Source organism: Triturus cristatus, chromosome 12, assembly GCF_964204655.1.
Source record: "Triturus cristatus chromosome 12, aTriCri1.1, whole genome shotgun sequence".
Taxonomy (NCBI): Eukaryota; Metazoa; Chordata; class Amphibia; order Caudata; family Salamandridae; genus Triturus; species Triturus cristatus.
In genome coordinates, this window is record NC_140595.1 from 602,656,031 (window position 1) to 602,674,141 (window position 18,111).

General features: G+C 46.1%; 1 protein-coding gene across 5 annotated transcripts in view; it reads left to right on the top strand.

Annotated features, from left to right (window-relative positions):
• The window catches only part of TERF2 (telomeric repeat binding factor 2), a 454,983-nt gene that overhangs the window by 140,128 nt on the left and 296,744 nt on the right, over positions 1-18,111 (top strand). For 4 of the 5 annotated variants that reach the window (XR_014972240.1, XR_014972241.1, XM_085638739.1 and 1 more), the window contains exon 4: positions 3,843-3,929. The exons of the other annotated variant lie outside the window; for it this stretch is intronic. Coding sequence is in view for 2 of the 4 variants with exons in the window: in XM_085638739.1 (XP_085494865.1) it covers positions 3,843-3,929 (87 nt within the window). In the remaining 2 variants the exon portion in view is untranslated. The remainder of the gene's footprint in view (positions 1-3,842; positions 3,930-18,111) is intronic. 5 annotated transcript variants of the gene reach the window in all.

Sequence of the window (18,111 nt, forward strand, 5' to 3'; positions counted from 1 at the left end):
TTAAAGCTGGCCAAGTCGCCCCATCTTAAAAAAACCCACGCTGGATACTGCTTCCCCTGACAACTATAGGCCTATATCTAATATCCCACTCCTAGCCAAAGCTCTGGAGAAATGATGTGTGCAACAGCAGTTGAGTCAACACATCACCAACTTTCACCTACTAGATGACTTCCAATCCGGGTTCAGACCTGGACACAGCACTGAAACCACCCTACTCCACATCATGGATGATGCCCTCCAAGCCCTTGACCAAAACAAAACCTGTCTCCTAATCCTCCTAGAATCATCCTCGGCTTTCCATACGGGTAACCCCGAAAAACTCCTTGAACGCCTCAAAATCAGGATGGGACTTGATAGCCCCGTTCTTGAATGGTTTAGGTCCTTCCTCCAGAATCGCTCACAGAGATTTTTAATCAACCGTAACTTATCCGCTCCCACTCCGATCACGGTTGGAGTCCCCCAAGGATTAACCCTGTTTCCTATCCTCTTTAATCTTTACCTTGAACCACTCTCAGAAGTGCTAGGCAGCGCCAATATCGCCTACCACATGTATGCCGACAACACCCAGATCTACATCAAAATTTCCGCTCCTGAGGACATTCTCTCCTTGAATGAGGCCTTGAAGCTGACTGTCCATTGGCTCACCTCTAACCAGCTCAAACTCAACGCAAAAAAACTGAATTTCATCTACTCTCCCCACTCAAAACCAACCTGGACTTTCAGGAATGGATTAAGGCTATCACAGCGTTAAACTGCCCTCCAACCATAGTGGACTCTGCTAATTCCCTTGGAATAACCCTAGACTGCAGCCTTGAATATGCGTGGCCATATCAACTCGATGGCCAAAATAGCTAGATTTAAACTGAGCTACCTAAGAAACCTGAAACCTTTCATCGACACTCCCGACCTGAAAATGGCAATCCAGGCACTAGTCGTCTCCAGACTAGAATGCTCTACCCTCGCAGGTCTACCCAAGATCTCTTTGGCCCCACTGAAAGCCTGCCTCAACGCTGCCGCCCTACTCCTAACAGGTTCTAAGAAGTTCGATCACATCTCTCCAAACCTCAAAGCTCTGAACTGGCTTCCTCTCGAGGCCAGAATCCAACTTAAGCTGGCTTGCATCACTCAGAAGGCTCTTTACTCTAACTCCCCTGCATTTCTTGCCCAGAAACTCGTGGTATCCGGAGGAGCCCGAAACTCCCGGTCCTCCAGAGAACTCTTGTGCCAACTAGCACGCTTGCGGGGAAAAAAAACGTTCTATCGGGCCATCTCTGGGGCCGCTCCAAGAATATGAAACTCACTCCCGCCCACCATTAGAAGACTTCCGTCTCTGGCACGCTTTAAAAAGGAGGCCAAAACCTTCCTAATGGGCAAATTTCTCTCCTAACGCTTACACTACAATCTCCTCAGCGACTTCGTTCTACCTCCTATTACGACCTCTCCATGGTTACTCCGGATGATACTTACCCGGTACCTCTGGGCATCCCACCTGGTTCTTGTGACCGCTTGTTTCTTGTATAATGTATCTACCTGGTTTTTTTGGTGTTTTTTTTCATCCCAAATGTATCCGCCCCTCCCAAGTCTTTTGTATTCCACTTGTCATCCTGTAAAGCGCTCTGATACCCTCACGGGTCTGGTTCACGCTCTATAAAACTCAAATAAAAAATAAAAAACAGTGATTTGTTTGAGGGCTGTCCACAAAGAGACTTTAAATCACCCATTTATTGCTAGCCTTCTTGCAGTGACAAAGCTCCACCGCTCTTGGCAACCTCCGTCCTTCGCAAAAGCCATAGAGCACTAACATTTCAACAAAGGGGTGGAGGGTGGGGGACTCATACAGATAAACGGATCGGTTTTTTTTAATAGCTCAATGCAGACGTGCAGGAACCCCAAAAGGAATCTTACAAAGTTGTACTCAATATGCTGTGATTAAAAAAACATCTCCCGTAAAATGTGAAATATATGACTTTATTTATTTCAAACCGGACTTTGCACTCTGAATGTAAGTGTCACCCCGCCGAAACGTACCACTTAAGGACTGCCCTTTCTATAGTATTTATATAGCCAACCAGTAACACTCAAAGGATTTATTTAAAAAATTCAGAGATCAACTTCTAATGTTTTTTAGAGCAAAGAATCCAGCAAAAACCTCACCCATGCCTGTATATTTAAGATCTTATTTGTTTACATGTTGGTAGCCTTTTCAATTGTGAAAATGTGCTCACTCAGTGAAAACAAGAATTGGCAAAGACAACAGGTCTCGCCTATGCGAGATCTATTGGCTTTGTCAATGTTTTTTAGCCATATTGAACAGCAGCTCTGTCTTTAGTGCAGCATGTATGAAAGTAAAAAAAGAAAAAGGGCTATGACAGGGTCAACACTGGCTGCGTCATCCAGCTTTTTTTCTTCACTTTCGGTCATGTTGCAACATGGCTAAGAAACATTGGCAAAGCCATTAGATCTCGCAAAGGCGAGACTTATTGGCTTTACCAATGCTTGTTTTCTGGTGCAGTCTGTTTGAGGAAAAGTTTACTTCCTATATAAGGTGATGTTTGTATTTTTACTGACTGCTCTGTCACTGTTTTTAATTTTGTGTAATTTTATTATTGATTATTCTTATTGTTTTGCTTATATGTTCTTATATGGTTCCTTGTGTAACTGAATAAAGATTGTTGATTGAGTGATAGATCAATATTTATTTATGGTGAATAGCAAAGTTCATTGCCTGGTTTAACTATTTTCAAAATCATTGCTATAATTGATTGCAAAATTGAAAATAGTCCTAATATGGCGAGAGTGATTATATACCTGATGCCTTAATAACCAGGCTTTATTTTGTTTGTAATAAATAGATGTGTAGAAGCGAGGTGTGGCCGTCATCCGAGTTCACTGAATACAATAATTTATGCATCAAATACATAAATAACTTATTTATATTAGGGAACAGCACAAAGTATTGCTGCATCTGCAGCTTGTAAATTTTCCCGCAATTTTTGATAAGTGGCATTTAAAAAATTGTTCAGCTACATTAATCAGTCACAAGTCTCCGTTAAAAATGTGAAATATTGAACAGCCGGAGCAGAAATTTACATTTTTGTATCCAGATGACCACCCGTTGAATGCATGCACATTAGACAGTAGTATTTTCATTAGTGTCGCCAAAACAGCTGTATAAATATAGGGCAAATGAGAAAATGGAACTGGATGAAGGCATGTGTCATATACCTGCCAAATTGTATTTACTTTCATTCAGCTGTTTTGGAGTTTTACCCATCAAAAATTACTTTTGGGCTATCTCATGCACAACAGAGACCCCTGCTCTCCAGTAATTGTATATTAAACCAAAGCAAAGTGAACATACAGAAGTTTTTTCCTCTGAAACATTTGTTGGAGATAGATCAGCGCAGTGGGGGCGAATCAAGTGTCCACCTTAATTAGGTCCTCTAATATCCTAAAAGATTTTTGTTTTTTTTTGTCTGACCACACTTTGGAATTTGTTAGAGACAAGCAGGTAAAGTGTAATTACAGTGCTTGATTTGAGTCAGTGGTAGCATATGGGGTCAGCCCGGACAATTTTTTGGGGGACCAGCCCTTTTTTTCCTCCCCAGACTCTGCCCCATAATAAGAATAAGAAAAACACAAGTAGGAAAGGAAGGGAAAACGGTGATAGAGGGAGAAAGCAGAGATGAAAAACATAACCTGCAATAGTTAAATAAAGGCGAAGAGAGTGTATGGAGGTGGAATGTAGACTATGAATACATTGTATTTGGCAGTCCTGTATTTAGTATTTTACAGATTGAATATTGTTTAGTTATTATGTTTTTCTCTGTTATGCCTTTTAGGCTGTCGTCATCTGTATTAAAAATGAGAAGTTTGAAAGAGCTTCTAAAATTCTGAAAAAGTACACTGCGCATAGATTCAGTACAGAGGTAGGTGTATTATTTTCTCTGCTAGTTTTATCTGCATTAATTATGCCGGGAGGTGAGGTTGAAGAATGTCAGTTGGTGTCACTCTACTATGCATTCTTCAATCATCAATACTAACCTTCACTCCAGCTGCAAGTCTCAACGGAATAATCCTGTATTCTACAAAGCCTTCGACATTGAAGATTGCTTTTTATTTATTTATTTATTTATTTTTATTTTGAAAATTAAGAGGCACAATCAGTTTACCTTAATACACGTTACATTTGAATGACCTGTTCCATGCATACTTATACAATGTAAGCAATCTTATATATAGAGCACAATAAATCATTCCGCTCGAATTTTGATTTATACAGCATTACCATCAGCAGTATTGGTTACATCTAAGTATTCACATTCTTGAGGTATGGATGGCAGTTCGCAAATACCTCCTCTATAGGTGTTCAATTTCCCCCATTTTTTGATCCATTTTTTGGGGCAACCCCTATGCACATACACAATCTTCTCCGCCACCATGACTGTGTACATATCTCTAAACCATTCTGCTAAGGTAGCGGTGGATACTCCACCCCAGTGGCTGGCAATGTTTCTCTTGGCTATCATGATACCCAAAATAGCCCAGGTCTGTAGTATAGTGTTTAAATCTGTTGCGTCCCAGATATTAAGTAAACCGCATTTAGGTTCCCTGGGGACTAATTACCACTCGCCCTCGTGATCAGGGACATGACTGACTCCCAGTACAATACCACAACGAGACACGCCCAGATAGTATGGAAGAATGTGCCGAGCTTCCCACATTGTCGCAAACAGAGCGGGTTGTCGACTTTACCAATTTTACAGAGGGTAGTTCTAGTGTAGTAAATTCTATGAAGAATTTTGAGTTGTATTAGACGCAATTTGGATGTGATCGCTACCTCTCTGGGGATGCGAGCGCCTCCTGTTAATCTGGGTCATCTAGATGGCCCAGGTCTGCCTGCCACTTGTCTTTAAGCTTCTCCATCGGGTCTGACATGTTATTAACAATTTTTTTATATATGAAGGAGATTGCTCTTTTGGCCAAATAGTCCGTTGGTAATCGGTCCTCTAGTGGGGACCCTTCAGGTAGGGTGGTGTCCGGGAGGAGTGCCGCTTCGAGAGCGTGTTTAATCTGTTGGTAGCGAAAGTGTTCAGTTGACGCCAATTCGTATCACGTCTGGAGTTGTTTAAAAGTAATAATTTTTCCCTGAACCCAGAGGTCGCCCACCTTTTATATCCCGATAAGGTCCCAGTTGTGAAAACCTTTACTTTTTTTCAGTCTTCCCAGCCTGTCCGTAACCCATAGGGGTGTCGCTGGTGTGAATGTGTAGTGCCATCCCAACTTTTTGTGCACTGTTTTCCAAATCTGGAGGGTTTGGTTCGTCAGGCCCAGCATAGGACGGGCCTTGTTATAAAGTGCTCAATGTAGCTCCGTCGTTCCTAGCTGTAGCCCATCGGGGACATAGGCAGGTTGTGTGTAGGGGAATTGGTTCACCACTATTAGTTGGGCGGCCCAGTAGTAATACTGTATGTTAGGGAGTGCGATGCCCCCATCATACCAGGAGCAATATAATTTTACCATAGCTATGCGGGCTGGTTTATTGTCCCATTGGAGTTTAGTGACTTCCGCCTCGATGGCCTGAAAGTATGTTTGTGGGACTGGGAAAGGTGTGTTTTGAAGGGCGTAGAGGAACCGGGGGAGCGCCATCATTTTAAAAAGGGCTGCTTTCCCTAGGAGCGATAAAGGCAGCACTTGCCAGTGCTTAGTATCTTTTTGTAGTTGTTTCAGAGGAGCTTGGAGATTTAGGGTCATGAATAGTTCCGGGTCTCGGGTGATGTGAATCCACAGGTATTTAAAGGTGTCTTCTATCATTGTTACTGCACAACCGGTCGGGAGGAGTGGGGGAGGTCCCTTCAGGACGTAGAGCACCGACTTTGCCCAATTAATCGTATACCCTGAATATCAGCCATAGGAGTTACAAATATCTAAAAGACAGGACGATGAGCGTCTGGGGAGGCCATATATAAGAGGATATCGTCCACATATAATGAAATGCTGTCCTCCTGGTCCTCAGTCCATTTAAGTCCTCGGATGACCGGGTCTTGACATACCCATGCCGCCAGAGGTTCCAGAACTAAGGCGAAGAGGAGGGGTGACAACGGGCAGCCCTGTCTTGTGCCATGGTGTAGTGAGATATCCCTCGATCTACGCCCATTGGCTACTACCTGGGCCACCGGAGCAGTGTATAATAATCGGACCCAGGAGCAAAATTTCGGTCCGAATCCTAGTTTCTGGAGAACAGCGAAGAGGAATGACAATTCGACTGTGTCGAAGGCCATGCGGCATCAAGGGACAGCACTATAGCCTTCTTGGATGGTATGACAACGGCCAACCACATTATGAAGGCGCCGGAGATTTAATGTCGTGTTTCTCCCGGGCATAAACCCGGATTGATCCGGGTGTATCAATTTTGCTAGGTGTGGCGTAAGTCTGTTGGCCAGGGCCTTTGCCAATACTTTGGCCTCGGCGTTGATCAGCGATGTTGGTCTGTAGGAGGAACAGTCCTGCTCTGGTTTGCCGGGTTTATGAATGGCCACTATCGTCGCCGTCCTTTGGTCACGTGGTAATTCCCCTTTTTCCAAACTGGCTTTATACATTGCCGCCATATATGGTGCGAGTGTTGTCGCGTTACGCTTATACCACTCGATGGGAATACCGTTGGGTCCCAACGCTTTACCAGACAGTAATTTGCCAATTGCCAGCGCAATTTCTTCCGCTGAGAGCTCTACCTCTAGGGTTTGAGATTCTAGTTCCTCCAGTTTAGGAAGTTTAATATCTCGGATGAACTCCTCCGCATCTGTTGGTGTGACCGTTATCGTGGATGTATAGATCTGTTCAAAATGTTGCGCTATTAGGCCCACTATGCACCGAGGGTCTCGAATTGTACTGCCCGTGGGGACTTGAAGTTCTGTTATCCACCTGTCCGCCTTTTCTTTTTTATCGAGCCAAGCCAGGAGCTTGCCGGCCTTGTCCCCATTTTCATAAATGGTATGTTGGGTCCTGGAGAGCTGCGTTTTCGCTGCCTCCCAAAGAAAGTCCCTATACTCCTGTTTCTTAAGTTGCAATAGGTGGGCGTTTATGTCAGATGGATCCTGACTGTGGGATCTTTCCAGGTCCTCCACCTCCCGTTCCAGTGTCTCTACAGTTTTAACTTTCTCCCTCTTATGTTGGGTGATTAGTAAGATAGCTTGCCCATGAAGCACTGTTTTGTATGCCTCCCGGAGGACAGTGGGGGAGGAAACGTAGGATGCGTTTTCGGTGAAGTAACATTCGGTAGTGTCAGTTAGTCCCTTCCCTATCTCTGGGGACTTCAAGTATCCAGGATATATGAGGGAATATACGGTTCTGTGCTGTGGAGTGCCAGGTGTAAATAGTGGTAATTGAGGAGTGGTCAGATATGCCCCTTGGCAAATGTATTACTGTTAGGAAGTTACCCAGTTCCGCTGCAGATGCCAATATATAGTCAATTCTGGAGAGGCTATTGTGCGCCCGAGTAGTAAGTGTATTGTTGCGTCGAGGGAAAATGGGAGCACCAAATGTCCACCATACCTATCGCGTCCAGGAAGTCAGTTAGTGCCGAGTGTGAGCGGTGTTGCTGTCGAGGGGGTGTACGATCTAGGGTGTCATTTAAAGTGGCGTTGAAATCGCCACCTTTTATCAAAGAGCCTTGTGGGAGTCGAAGGAGGAATTCGCTGAGTGCTGTCAACATTGAGAAGTGAAGCGCAGGCGGAATGTAGACAGAGACTACGTTAACTATACGTCCCTCCCATTGACACGAGATCGCCGCGAAGCGGCCCTGATCGTCTGTATATGTGTGTTTGACTATGATCAGATATTGTTTCTTTAGAAGGATTCCCACCCCCCTCGAGCCAGACGTGAATTCTGAATGGACAACTAGCCTAAAACCCCATCTGTCCAGGGTTCTTCAGACTGTCCCTGTTAGGTGGGTCTCCTGCAGAAGGGTAATCGCAGGTGCCTTACGTTTCAGATACTGTAGAACTAGCCCCCTCTTTAGTTTATCTTGAAGACCATTGACATTCCAGGAGATGATTTGCAGATGCTGTCTGGAGGGTGCTATAAGTATTGTGGGTTCATGTGACTGCGGCATGGGGCCTGTGTGTCGTTTGTGCAGTTTCAATTAGATTGCTGTAAAACATTGTAGCAATGTTATGCATGTTTTGATCGTGTGCCAAGGAACAAATAGAAGCAAAAACAATAAAAAATATAAACTTTCCCAGAACATCCCAAATCCCTCCCCCCTCCCTGCCTCCCTGCAAGACGGTTGTTGAACTTCCCGCCACCCCAACTTTGCAGAGTGCCTAATACCCATTTCCTATGTGAGGGGGATAGAGCCCTCCGTGCGTCCCCCGGGAGCCTAAACATGGAATAGATTACCCTTACAACTAGTATGAAGTTACATTTTGTGAGATGTCGCAGTTCTCTTATAAAAGGATCGATAGTCTCTTGCCTATCTATAGAGTCCTGACTCATCGGATCAGTGAAATAGTTATTGGTTCCTTTCTTCCTGTGGCTGTGCCCCGACGTCGTGCCTTTGTGGTTGTTGACGTCAATTTGGCTTTAGCCGGTAGTGGATCGCGTAGAGCCTGTCCCAAAGTAGGTGTTCAGCAGGAGTAGTTCAGTCCTCCTCTGGTCGGGTTTCTGTTTCTGACAAGTCCGCTGTCTGGGTCATGGATCGCTGTCTTGAGTGATCTTGCGCATTGTTTCGATTGGATCATCCTCGATGTTGGACCTGACGCCATCCCTCCAGCCAGTCCTGCGTGTCCTCTGGAGTGGTAAAGAACCATGCTTTTCCATCTGCTTCTACCCTCAGTTTCGCTGGAAATAACATAGACATAGAGTATTTGAGCCCACGTTTTTTGAGTTCTTGCTTCACCGCCAGGAAATTCCGCCGTTATTTGGCCACCGCCGTGGTGTAGTCTGGAAAAAAGGAAATTGTACTCTGTTGAAATCGGATTGGTGGAGCAGCTCTCGCCGTCTGAAGGATAAGGTCATGGTCGAGAAAATTAAAAATACGTGCGAGTATAGGCCGCGGAGGCGCTCCAGGCTGGGGTCTACCCCCGGGGACCCGATGGGTGCTTTCTTAACAGTTGTCTCTTCTCAGTAATGCCTACTTATGACAATATAAGTTCCCAATAGCTTGTTTGCTTGGAAGGCCAGATGCCTCTCTGTGCACCCAAGTTCAAGCCACAACTGCTTTGTTTGGGATTTTAATCTTGTAGTGTCATGCTGTAGCTGCTCCCCCTTTTGTTTTACAGATTATACAAAAATGACCAGTAGTGCTGCTTTATAAGTATGCTATAGTTTATTATATTCGTCTGAATGCTATTTGTGTCCCTGTAAAGTTATTTTCCATTCTGTAGACTTTATTCCTCTTGTGTCATAACCTTCTAAGATTCTTTCCTATTGTGCCCAGTAATGTCCCCATGACTTTGCTTACTTTGAATAAAGCACCCATAAGATTGGCTACATCTGCTTGTTCCTCCCATTATTAATATCCTCCTGCAATTCTTCAATCATTTTACCTACATGGAGTAATCGGCATACAATTTGATTGGTACCATGTGACTGATGTTGAAATAGGGTCTTCCCATCCTTCCATACTTAAGTTGGCTAATGTTTCTATCACAAGTCATCTTTATACTGCTATATCCATGCCCCATAAGTAGTTGTCTTTTTCATAAATTGGGCACTGTTCTTATATGGCAATTTCCCTCTTTGCTTACAATGTACAGTGACTGTAAGAGTTTCAACTCTCCTCTTTGCCCACCTTGACTAATATTTCTTGGAATTTGTCCACGTGGGTCGTTGTTACCTGTGTTTTCAGCGTTTGCTGACACGCAAAGATCCTTTTCCCTCTGAAAGATATGCAAAAGGCAGATTGTTATACAAGGTTCATGCTAAGAGCTAAACCTTACCAAACATACGGCTGAAACGGTCTTAATGACATCCAGTGATTTTTTGTGTGTGCAAGTTTCTAGAAATGTGTGTTCGAGGCATATGAGCTGCAGATTATACACTGTGCATAGATCGCCATCTGGTGTTGGGCCCGGATGTTTGCAGTTTGTTTTTCTTCTTGGACAATCTTTGGAAGTCACGAGTTCGGTGACTCCTCCTTCGGTCCGTACTGCGCATGGGCTTCGGCTCCATCCTCAGATTGTTTTTTTCCGCCATCGGGCTCAGATGTAATACTTCGTGCTCCGGCTTCGAACCTTTCCAGTTCGACCTTCGACGAAAAATCCTCGTCCATCAAGATTCTTCAGACAAAATCTTCTTTATCTCTCTCTTCGGCACTTCCTCGATTCCAGGCATCGGCAGCGGCCTTCGGGCCTATCTCGACTCCGGTCTCGGCCGATGGAAAGGACTCCCTTTAAGAAGTGCCCAAAATGTGGGTCTAAATTTCCCCACACCGATCTACATCAGGTGTGCAACCTCTGCCTCTCTCCCGAACACGAGGCCCGAGACTGCCCCGCCTGTAAGTCTTTTCGATCGAAAAAGACTATTCAGGATCAACGAGCTCGACGCACCATGGCGCACTCATCGACCTCGGCTCCACCTGACATCTTCGGAGAAGGCATCGGAGCTTCGGGACAGCAGCACACCGAAAAGGAAGACGACCTCGTCAGCACTTCCGAGGCCGACGACTCCGACGTGGAGGACATCACACCGGCGCAGAGGGTCGTGAGTACTCTACCCCCTCCCACTCCCGCGCCCATACCGAAAGAGACTCCGGTTACACCTTCGCCTCCGGGCCTAGGCAAAACCAAACATACCGCTTCCATCACCCCACCTTCGGGCCCGGTGAAGAGGCATCACAAGTCTCCCGGCGGCTCGGGCTCGAGCCAGCCTGCTAGCGGCGCCGAAAAACTCCCTTCGGCACCGAAGAAAACCACACCAAGCTCCGTTCCGAAGCCATCGGTGTCGAAACCTGGCCTCTCGGTGCCGACGAAACATAAATCCCTCGGCACCGACGCTTCCGTGCCGAAGCCTGCCTCGGCACCGAACAAAAAATCGGAGGCCCCGAAAAAGCATGGCACAGATAAACCGAAGAAGCCGTCGGCCCCGAAAACATCGGCGCCGACAGATGAATCGGTGCCGGAGGAGCTCTTCACTCCAGATCCTCTACAAAAGACTTTAACAAAGGATCCAAAGACTGGACATTTGACTTTGTCTTCAAAGAAAAGACATTTAGACAAGCCAGCTCCTCCTCCACCGCCAAAACGGAAGGACTCTGCCACATCTCCTTTCAGAGTACCCTCCCCACCGCCTCCACCTCCTCCACCTCCCCCATCTCCGCCTCCACCTTCTCCACCCTTGCCTCATCGCTCTCCAACCCCGTCTCCAGACCCTGATGACCAAGGGGATCCCTACTATGATCCAACAGATGCCCCACAGGACCCCACTCCTCCGGGCACACCAGACCCATGGGAGGATTATCATAATCCAGACGTCCCAGATGTGCCTCAGGATGATCTTTATCCATCCAGGCCATCTCCGCCAGAGGACTCCCTAGGGTTCCACCACTTGTTACAATGGGCGGCACATTATCATGGGGTGGAGTTACACAGTGATCCAGTTGAGGAAGACTTCCTACTTGACACTTTTGACATCGCAGATAAATCTACTGCCATATTACCCATGCTTAAAGGGGTGACCAAACATGCGGCAGAGGTTTTCAAAGACCCCGTCAGGGCTAGGGTCTTAAACCCTGTAGTGAGGACTCCCTTAATACGTACATACATTGTTAAGTTAGCATAACCACGTTAGATGTTAGAAAGCCATCTTGCCGCTTTTGCGCACGACACTGCGTTTACATGTTATTGCTTAAACAAACTGCTGACTCGAGCTTTGCCTCACACGGAAGCAATCTGTTGTTACCATCCCGAGCTCTGCGCAGCGACCTTGGTCTGCACACGATGTGACAAACAGTCTGAGTTGTTAGACAATGCATGTTTTCCACTCTAGGTTGATCGACCCACTATTTAGCCATAACACACAGGCAACTGTAAATACCTGAAAGTTGGTGCTTTTAATATCCCAGACATCATGTTTATTATTCAGACCGAAGACGAGCCTTCCTGCGAGAAGACTCCTGATGCTCCTGTGATGTGATTTCACTAAGCTGATCTTTGAGGTATGGGGTCCCCGATTCAAGCCTAAGAGACCTTCTATTAGCATAATAATAATATTAGCTTCTTAGTAAAGGGTAGGTGGTAGTATCCACTGTCATTATAACATGATCACCCCTTTTATATTCTATGGTATTGTAACGATGCTGATGGTTTTGATAATAATCATTTGTCTGCTTGTATTAGCCAAAGTACTGCATCTTAGGACACGTGGTCTATAAAAATAAACTCATTTTATTTTCACCGTGTCTCTGTTGATTCTTGTTGTGGACTGATGTGAGAATAATATACGAACAGGTATTTCAGATTCCCACCATTCCTGAGAGTATACTGAGTCGCTTGTTCTGGGTTGTCTTTTCATTGGGATCTCTGAGCCTAATCTCGGATAACGAATGGGACACTAATGCTAGCCGGATACTGGGTTCTGGGTTCTGAGGTGAGTTTCTGGTACACCACAATTCACTGAGGTCCTGGGGTTCTACGCATAGTTCTGTGTATAAGCAGAATCCCTGCAACAACCCCAGAATAGAGAAGAAATATAGGGCAGCCCCCACAGATCCTGCCTATATTAAAGGACCTGCGCCCTTGGACTCATTAGTGGTATCCGCAGCTAGGAAGCGATCCAATTCTCAGTCATCGGGTGAGGCTCCACCACCCGATAAGGAGTCCAAGCTCTTAGATGCGTCAGGCAAACGCACTGCCTCGCAAGCTTCCAATATGTGGCGCATCGCCAACACGCAAGCGCTGCTGGCGCGGTACGACAGAGCGCACTATGATGAGCTGGAGGCTCTCATGCAACATCTCCCAGAGAAATATAAAAATAAGGCTCATGAACTGATACAAGAGGGAAAGATTATTACCAACACCAATATTAAATGTGCACTTGACGCAGCAGACACAGCTTCCAGGGCTATAAACACCAGTGTTCTGCTTCGCCGCCACGCCTGGCTCAGAATCTCAGGCTTTAAGCCGGAGGTCCAAGCATCTATATTAAACCACCCTTTTGACCAACAACACTTATTTGGCCCAAAAGTAGACGAAGCCCTGGAAAAAATGAAGAAGGATACAGATACGGCGAAGTCTATGGGAGCATTACAATCCCACACTCCTAGACGCTCCTTTCGCCGTTCCTCCTTTCGAGGCACTGGCAGGGGTTACTCTACCGATAACGCCTCCACGTCCTACAAGTCCCCTCCTCAGACTACCTTCACAAAGGGCTATCAAAGAGGTGGATATAGAGGGAACAATAATAAAGGCAGGGGCAAAACCAACACCGCCCGTTCTGCCACACCGCCCACACAATGACTTTCCCCCCGCTCCCCCAAGACCATTCCACTCCGGTCGGGGGCAGACTACAAGACTTTTTTCAAAGCTGGGAGACCATAACATCAGACAAATGGGTGACCCAAATTATTCGGTCAGGGTACTGTCTCGAACTAACATCTACCCCCCCAAATATTCCACTCAGGCACCGTGCAATGTCACAAGAACATACCACACTGCTGAAACAAGAGGTAATCTCCCTCCTGCAAAAACAGGCTATAGAGCAGGTCCCCATCAATCAGCAAAATTTAGGGGTCTACTCTCTGTACTTTCTGATACCAAAGAGAGACGAGACCCTACGGCCCATTCTAGACCTCCGGCCTCTAAATGCATACATCCATTCAGACCATTTTCACATGGTAACTCTCCAACAAGTTCTCCCACTCCTCCGCCAGGACGACTTTCTCACTACACTGGACTTGAAAGACGCATACTTTCATATTCCAATACACCCTTCTCACAGAAAGTACCTCAGATTTGTGGTGGACGGCCAACATTATCAGTTCAAGGTTCTCCCCTTCGGGGTCACAACCGCACCGAGAGTGTTTACCAAATGCCTAGCAGTAGTGGCGGCACACCTCAGAAGACAACACATTCACGTCTTCCCTTACTTGGACGACTGGCTAATAAAAGCCGCGTCCTACAACCAGTGTGTGCAACATACAAACACTACCATCCAACTACTCCACCAGCTAGGCTTCACGGTGAACCACAAAAGTCCCAGCTGATACCGTCTCACACAAAGCAATACCTCGGTGCCACTATAGACACCTCAAAAGCTATAGCCTATCCCAATTCAGCCAGAATCGCAAGCATACAAGCCTTGCGCCAAAGATTCATTCTTCAGCACTCTCTCCCAGCAAGAGTGTTTATGAAGCTAATAGGGATGATGGCATCTTGCATCTTCATAGTGCCTCATGCAGGACTCCACATGCGTCCACTCCAAGAGTGCCTAGCACGCCAGTGGAACCAGGCCCAGGGACAGCTGACGGATCTGGTGTTGGTGGACGGTCGCACCCATCGCTCTCTGCAGTGGTGGAACACCACAAACCTTTCCAAAGGGTGACCGTTCCTGGACCCGGTTCCTCAGGTGATTCTAACGACGGACGCATCGCTCTCCGGCTGGGGAGCGCACCTATTACACCTCACAGTGCAAGGTGTATGGACGCCACAACAAAGGTTACTCCACATCAACCATCTGGAGTTATTGGCGATCTTTCTAGCCCTGAAATCGTTTCAGAAACAAATCTCAGCCAAAGCAGTCCTCATTTACACAGACAATATGACTGCAATGTATTATATTCAAAAACAGGGGGGGGGCTCACTCTCCCCAGCTCTCTCGGTTAGCACAGAGCATATGGAGATGGGCAATCCCACAAAAAATCTTTCTCCTGGCACAACACGTCCCAGGTATCCAAAACACCATGAACAACAACAAGAGGACACTGTTCCTATAACAGGGTGCAAAAAGTCACCCATGTTTTGGGGTGCAAAAGTCACCCATATAAAATTAGGGGAAGAAAAGGGAGAGAAAAGGAAATCCTAGGGATGAAGAGTCCATAGAAAAGGAGAAAAGAAAAATCATTCTTTGTCCTTTAGTGCCCTCACACACCCCAAGGGGTGTCATGCTTCATCATCGGGCAATTGCTCCTCGTAGGGCCGGCGCTGCAATTCCCTACGGGTCCCCCGAAGGGTCACTTTGTCGGAGATCTTTTCAGGACTGCCGGATGGTGCATGAGGGTGTGTGAAGGAGGGGGTCTTCTGAGGGTAAGAGAGGTGCGTGCAAAGTGCTACAAAAAATATTAATAATAATAAAGGGTAAACTTGCAGCTTAGTTGTAGACATTTTACCCTTTGTAGTAAAAATATATCGCCCCAAAGGCACACTATGCCTAGGTGTCAGAGGTCATGGGTCAACATGTTTCGCGCCTGGATCGCCATAAAGGTCGGTGGCGCTTCTTCAGGACCAAAATCATAAAAAGTGTAGTGCACGTGAACCAATATACATTACATTAAAATACCCTCTTTTTTCTTCTTGAGTCAGGGCAGTGCAGAAATCTGTATACTCTCATTGTGGCTACAGCTGTGTGTTAGAGACCTATCCATGCGTATGCCGAAAAGGCATACGCATGGACGGGGTAGGTTCAGAGGAGGGAACACCCTTGTGAAATTCCCGGTTATATGCGGGCATCCATTGCTCTTGCCAAGGGGAGTTACATTTTTACAGTGCTAGGCACGGTCAGGAGCAGTCTCTACCACACAGCTGTGACCAAAATCATAAAAAGTGTAGTGCACGTGAACCAATATACATTACATTAAAATACCCTCTTTTTTCTTCTTGAGTCAGGGCAGTGCAGAAATCTGTATACTCTCATTGTGGCTACAGCTGTGTGGTAGAGACTGCTCCTGACCGTGCCTAGCACTGTAAAAATGTAACTCCCCTTGGCAAGAGCAATGGATGCCCGCATATAACCGGGAATTTCACAAGGGTGTTCCCTCCTCTGAACCTACCCCGTCCATGCGTATGCCTTTTCGGCATATGCATGGATAGGTCTCTAACACACAGCTGTAGCCACAATGAGAGTATACAGATTTCTGCACTGCCCTGACTCAAGAAGAAAAAAGAGGGTATTTTAATGTAATGTATATTGGTTCACGTGCACTACACTTTTTATGATTTTGGTCCTGAAGAAGCGCCACCGACCTTTATGGCGATCCAGGCGCGAAACATGTTGACCCATGACCTCTGACACCTAGGCATAGTGTGCCTTTGGGGCGATATATTTTTACTACAAAGGGTAAAATGTCTACAACTAAGCTGCAAGTTTACCCTTTATTATTATTAATATTTTTTGTAGCACTTTGCACGCACCTCTCTTACCCTCAGAAGACCCCCTCCTTCACACACCCTCATGCACCATCCGGCAGTCCTGAAAAGATCTCCGACAAAGTGACCCTTCGGGGGACCCGTAGGGAATTGCAGCGCCGGCCCTACGAGGAGCAATTGCCCGATGATGAAGCATGACACCCCTTGGGGTGTGTGAGGGCACTAAAGGACAAAGAATGATTTTTCTTTTCTCCTTTTCTATGGACTCTTCATCCCTAGGATTTCCTTTTCTCTCCCTTTTCTTCCCCTAATTTTATATGGGTGACTTTTGCACCCCAAAACATGGGTGATTTTTTGCACCCTGTTATAGGAACAGTGTCCTCTTGTTGTTGTTCATATAAGCATTAGGAGCATGGACACTGGACCTTCATTAGCTCCTAGGTCCCCCCTCTTCTCCTTTTTGATACATCCAAAACACCATGGCAGATCTGCTCAGCAGACAAACGCAGCAAATGCACGAATGGGAACTGCATCCACAAGTTCTTCACCCATTCTTTCACAAGTGGGGGCATCCTCAGATAGACCTATTCGCCACCCACGAAAACAAAAAATGCCCAAGCTTCACCGGCAGATACCCACACCCATTGTCCAAAGGCAATGCGATATGGATGAACTGGTCAGGCAAATTTGCATACGCCTTTCCACCTCTCCCGCTAATTCCATTAGTGGTAAGGAAGCTACAACAGCACTCCCTCACACTCATTCTGGTAGCTCCAACATGGGCCAGGCAGCCGTGGTACACCACACTACTACAGCTCTCAGTGGTACCACACCAAAAACTGCACCTGTCCCCATGCCTCCTAACCCAGAACCATGGAGAAATCAGGCACCCGGACCCAGCTCAGCTCAACCTTGCGATCTGGCTCCTGAAATCTTAGAATTTGGATACCTTAACCTTCCCCCTGATTGCATGAACATTATCAGGGAAGCCTGACGTCCTACCACTCGAGCATGCTATGCCACAAAGTGGAAGAGATTTGGTGTTTACTGCCGTAACAATACAATCAACCCTTTAGATGTATCCATACAGCACATCATATGCTACCTGCTCCATCTTCAAAGGTGTAACCTGGCATACTCATCCATCCGTCTACACCTAGCAGCAATTGCTGCTTACCTGCAAAACAGACAGCATTTATCACTTTTCAGAGTGCCTGCTATTAAAGCCTTCATGGAAGGCCTTAAAAGAGTAATTCCGCCCAGGGCACCACCCTCACCTGTGTGGAATCTAAACGTAGTTCTTACAAGGCTGATGGGTCCGCCTTTCGAACCAATGCATAAATGTGAGCTACAGTTCCTTACTTGTAAAACAGCTTTCCTCGTAGCTATCACTTCTCTTAGAAGGGTTAGTGAAATACAAGCGTTCACTATACAAGAACCCTTTCTACAGATACATCACAGCAAGGTGATACTTCGCACAAATCCAAAATTTCTGCCTAAGGTCATTTCCCCCTTCCATCTCAATCAATCGGTGGAATTACCGTTTTTTTTCTCGCAACCTCAATCTATTGCGGAAAGGGCTCTACATACACTTGATGTTAAAAGGGCTTTACTTTACTACATACAAAGAACGCAACCTTTCAGAAAGACTAAACAGTTGTTTGTCTCCTTCTCTCCACCGCATAAAGGCAACCCCATCTCAAAATCAGGGATAGCTAGGTGGATTGTAAAGTGCATACAAATTTGCTATCACAAAGCAAAAAGAACATTATCTGTTCCACCTAAAGCCCACTCTACAAGAAAGATAGGGGCT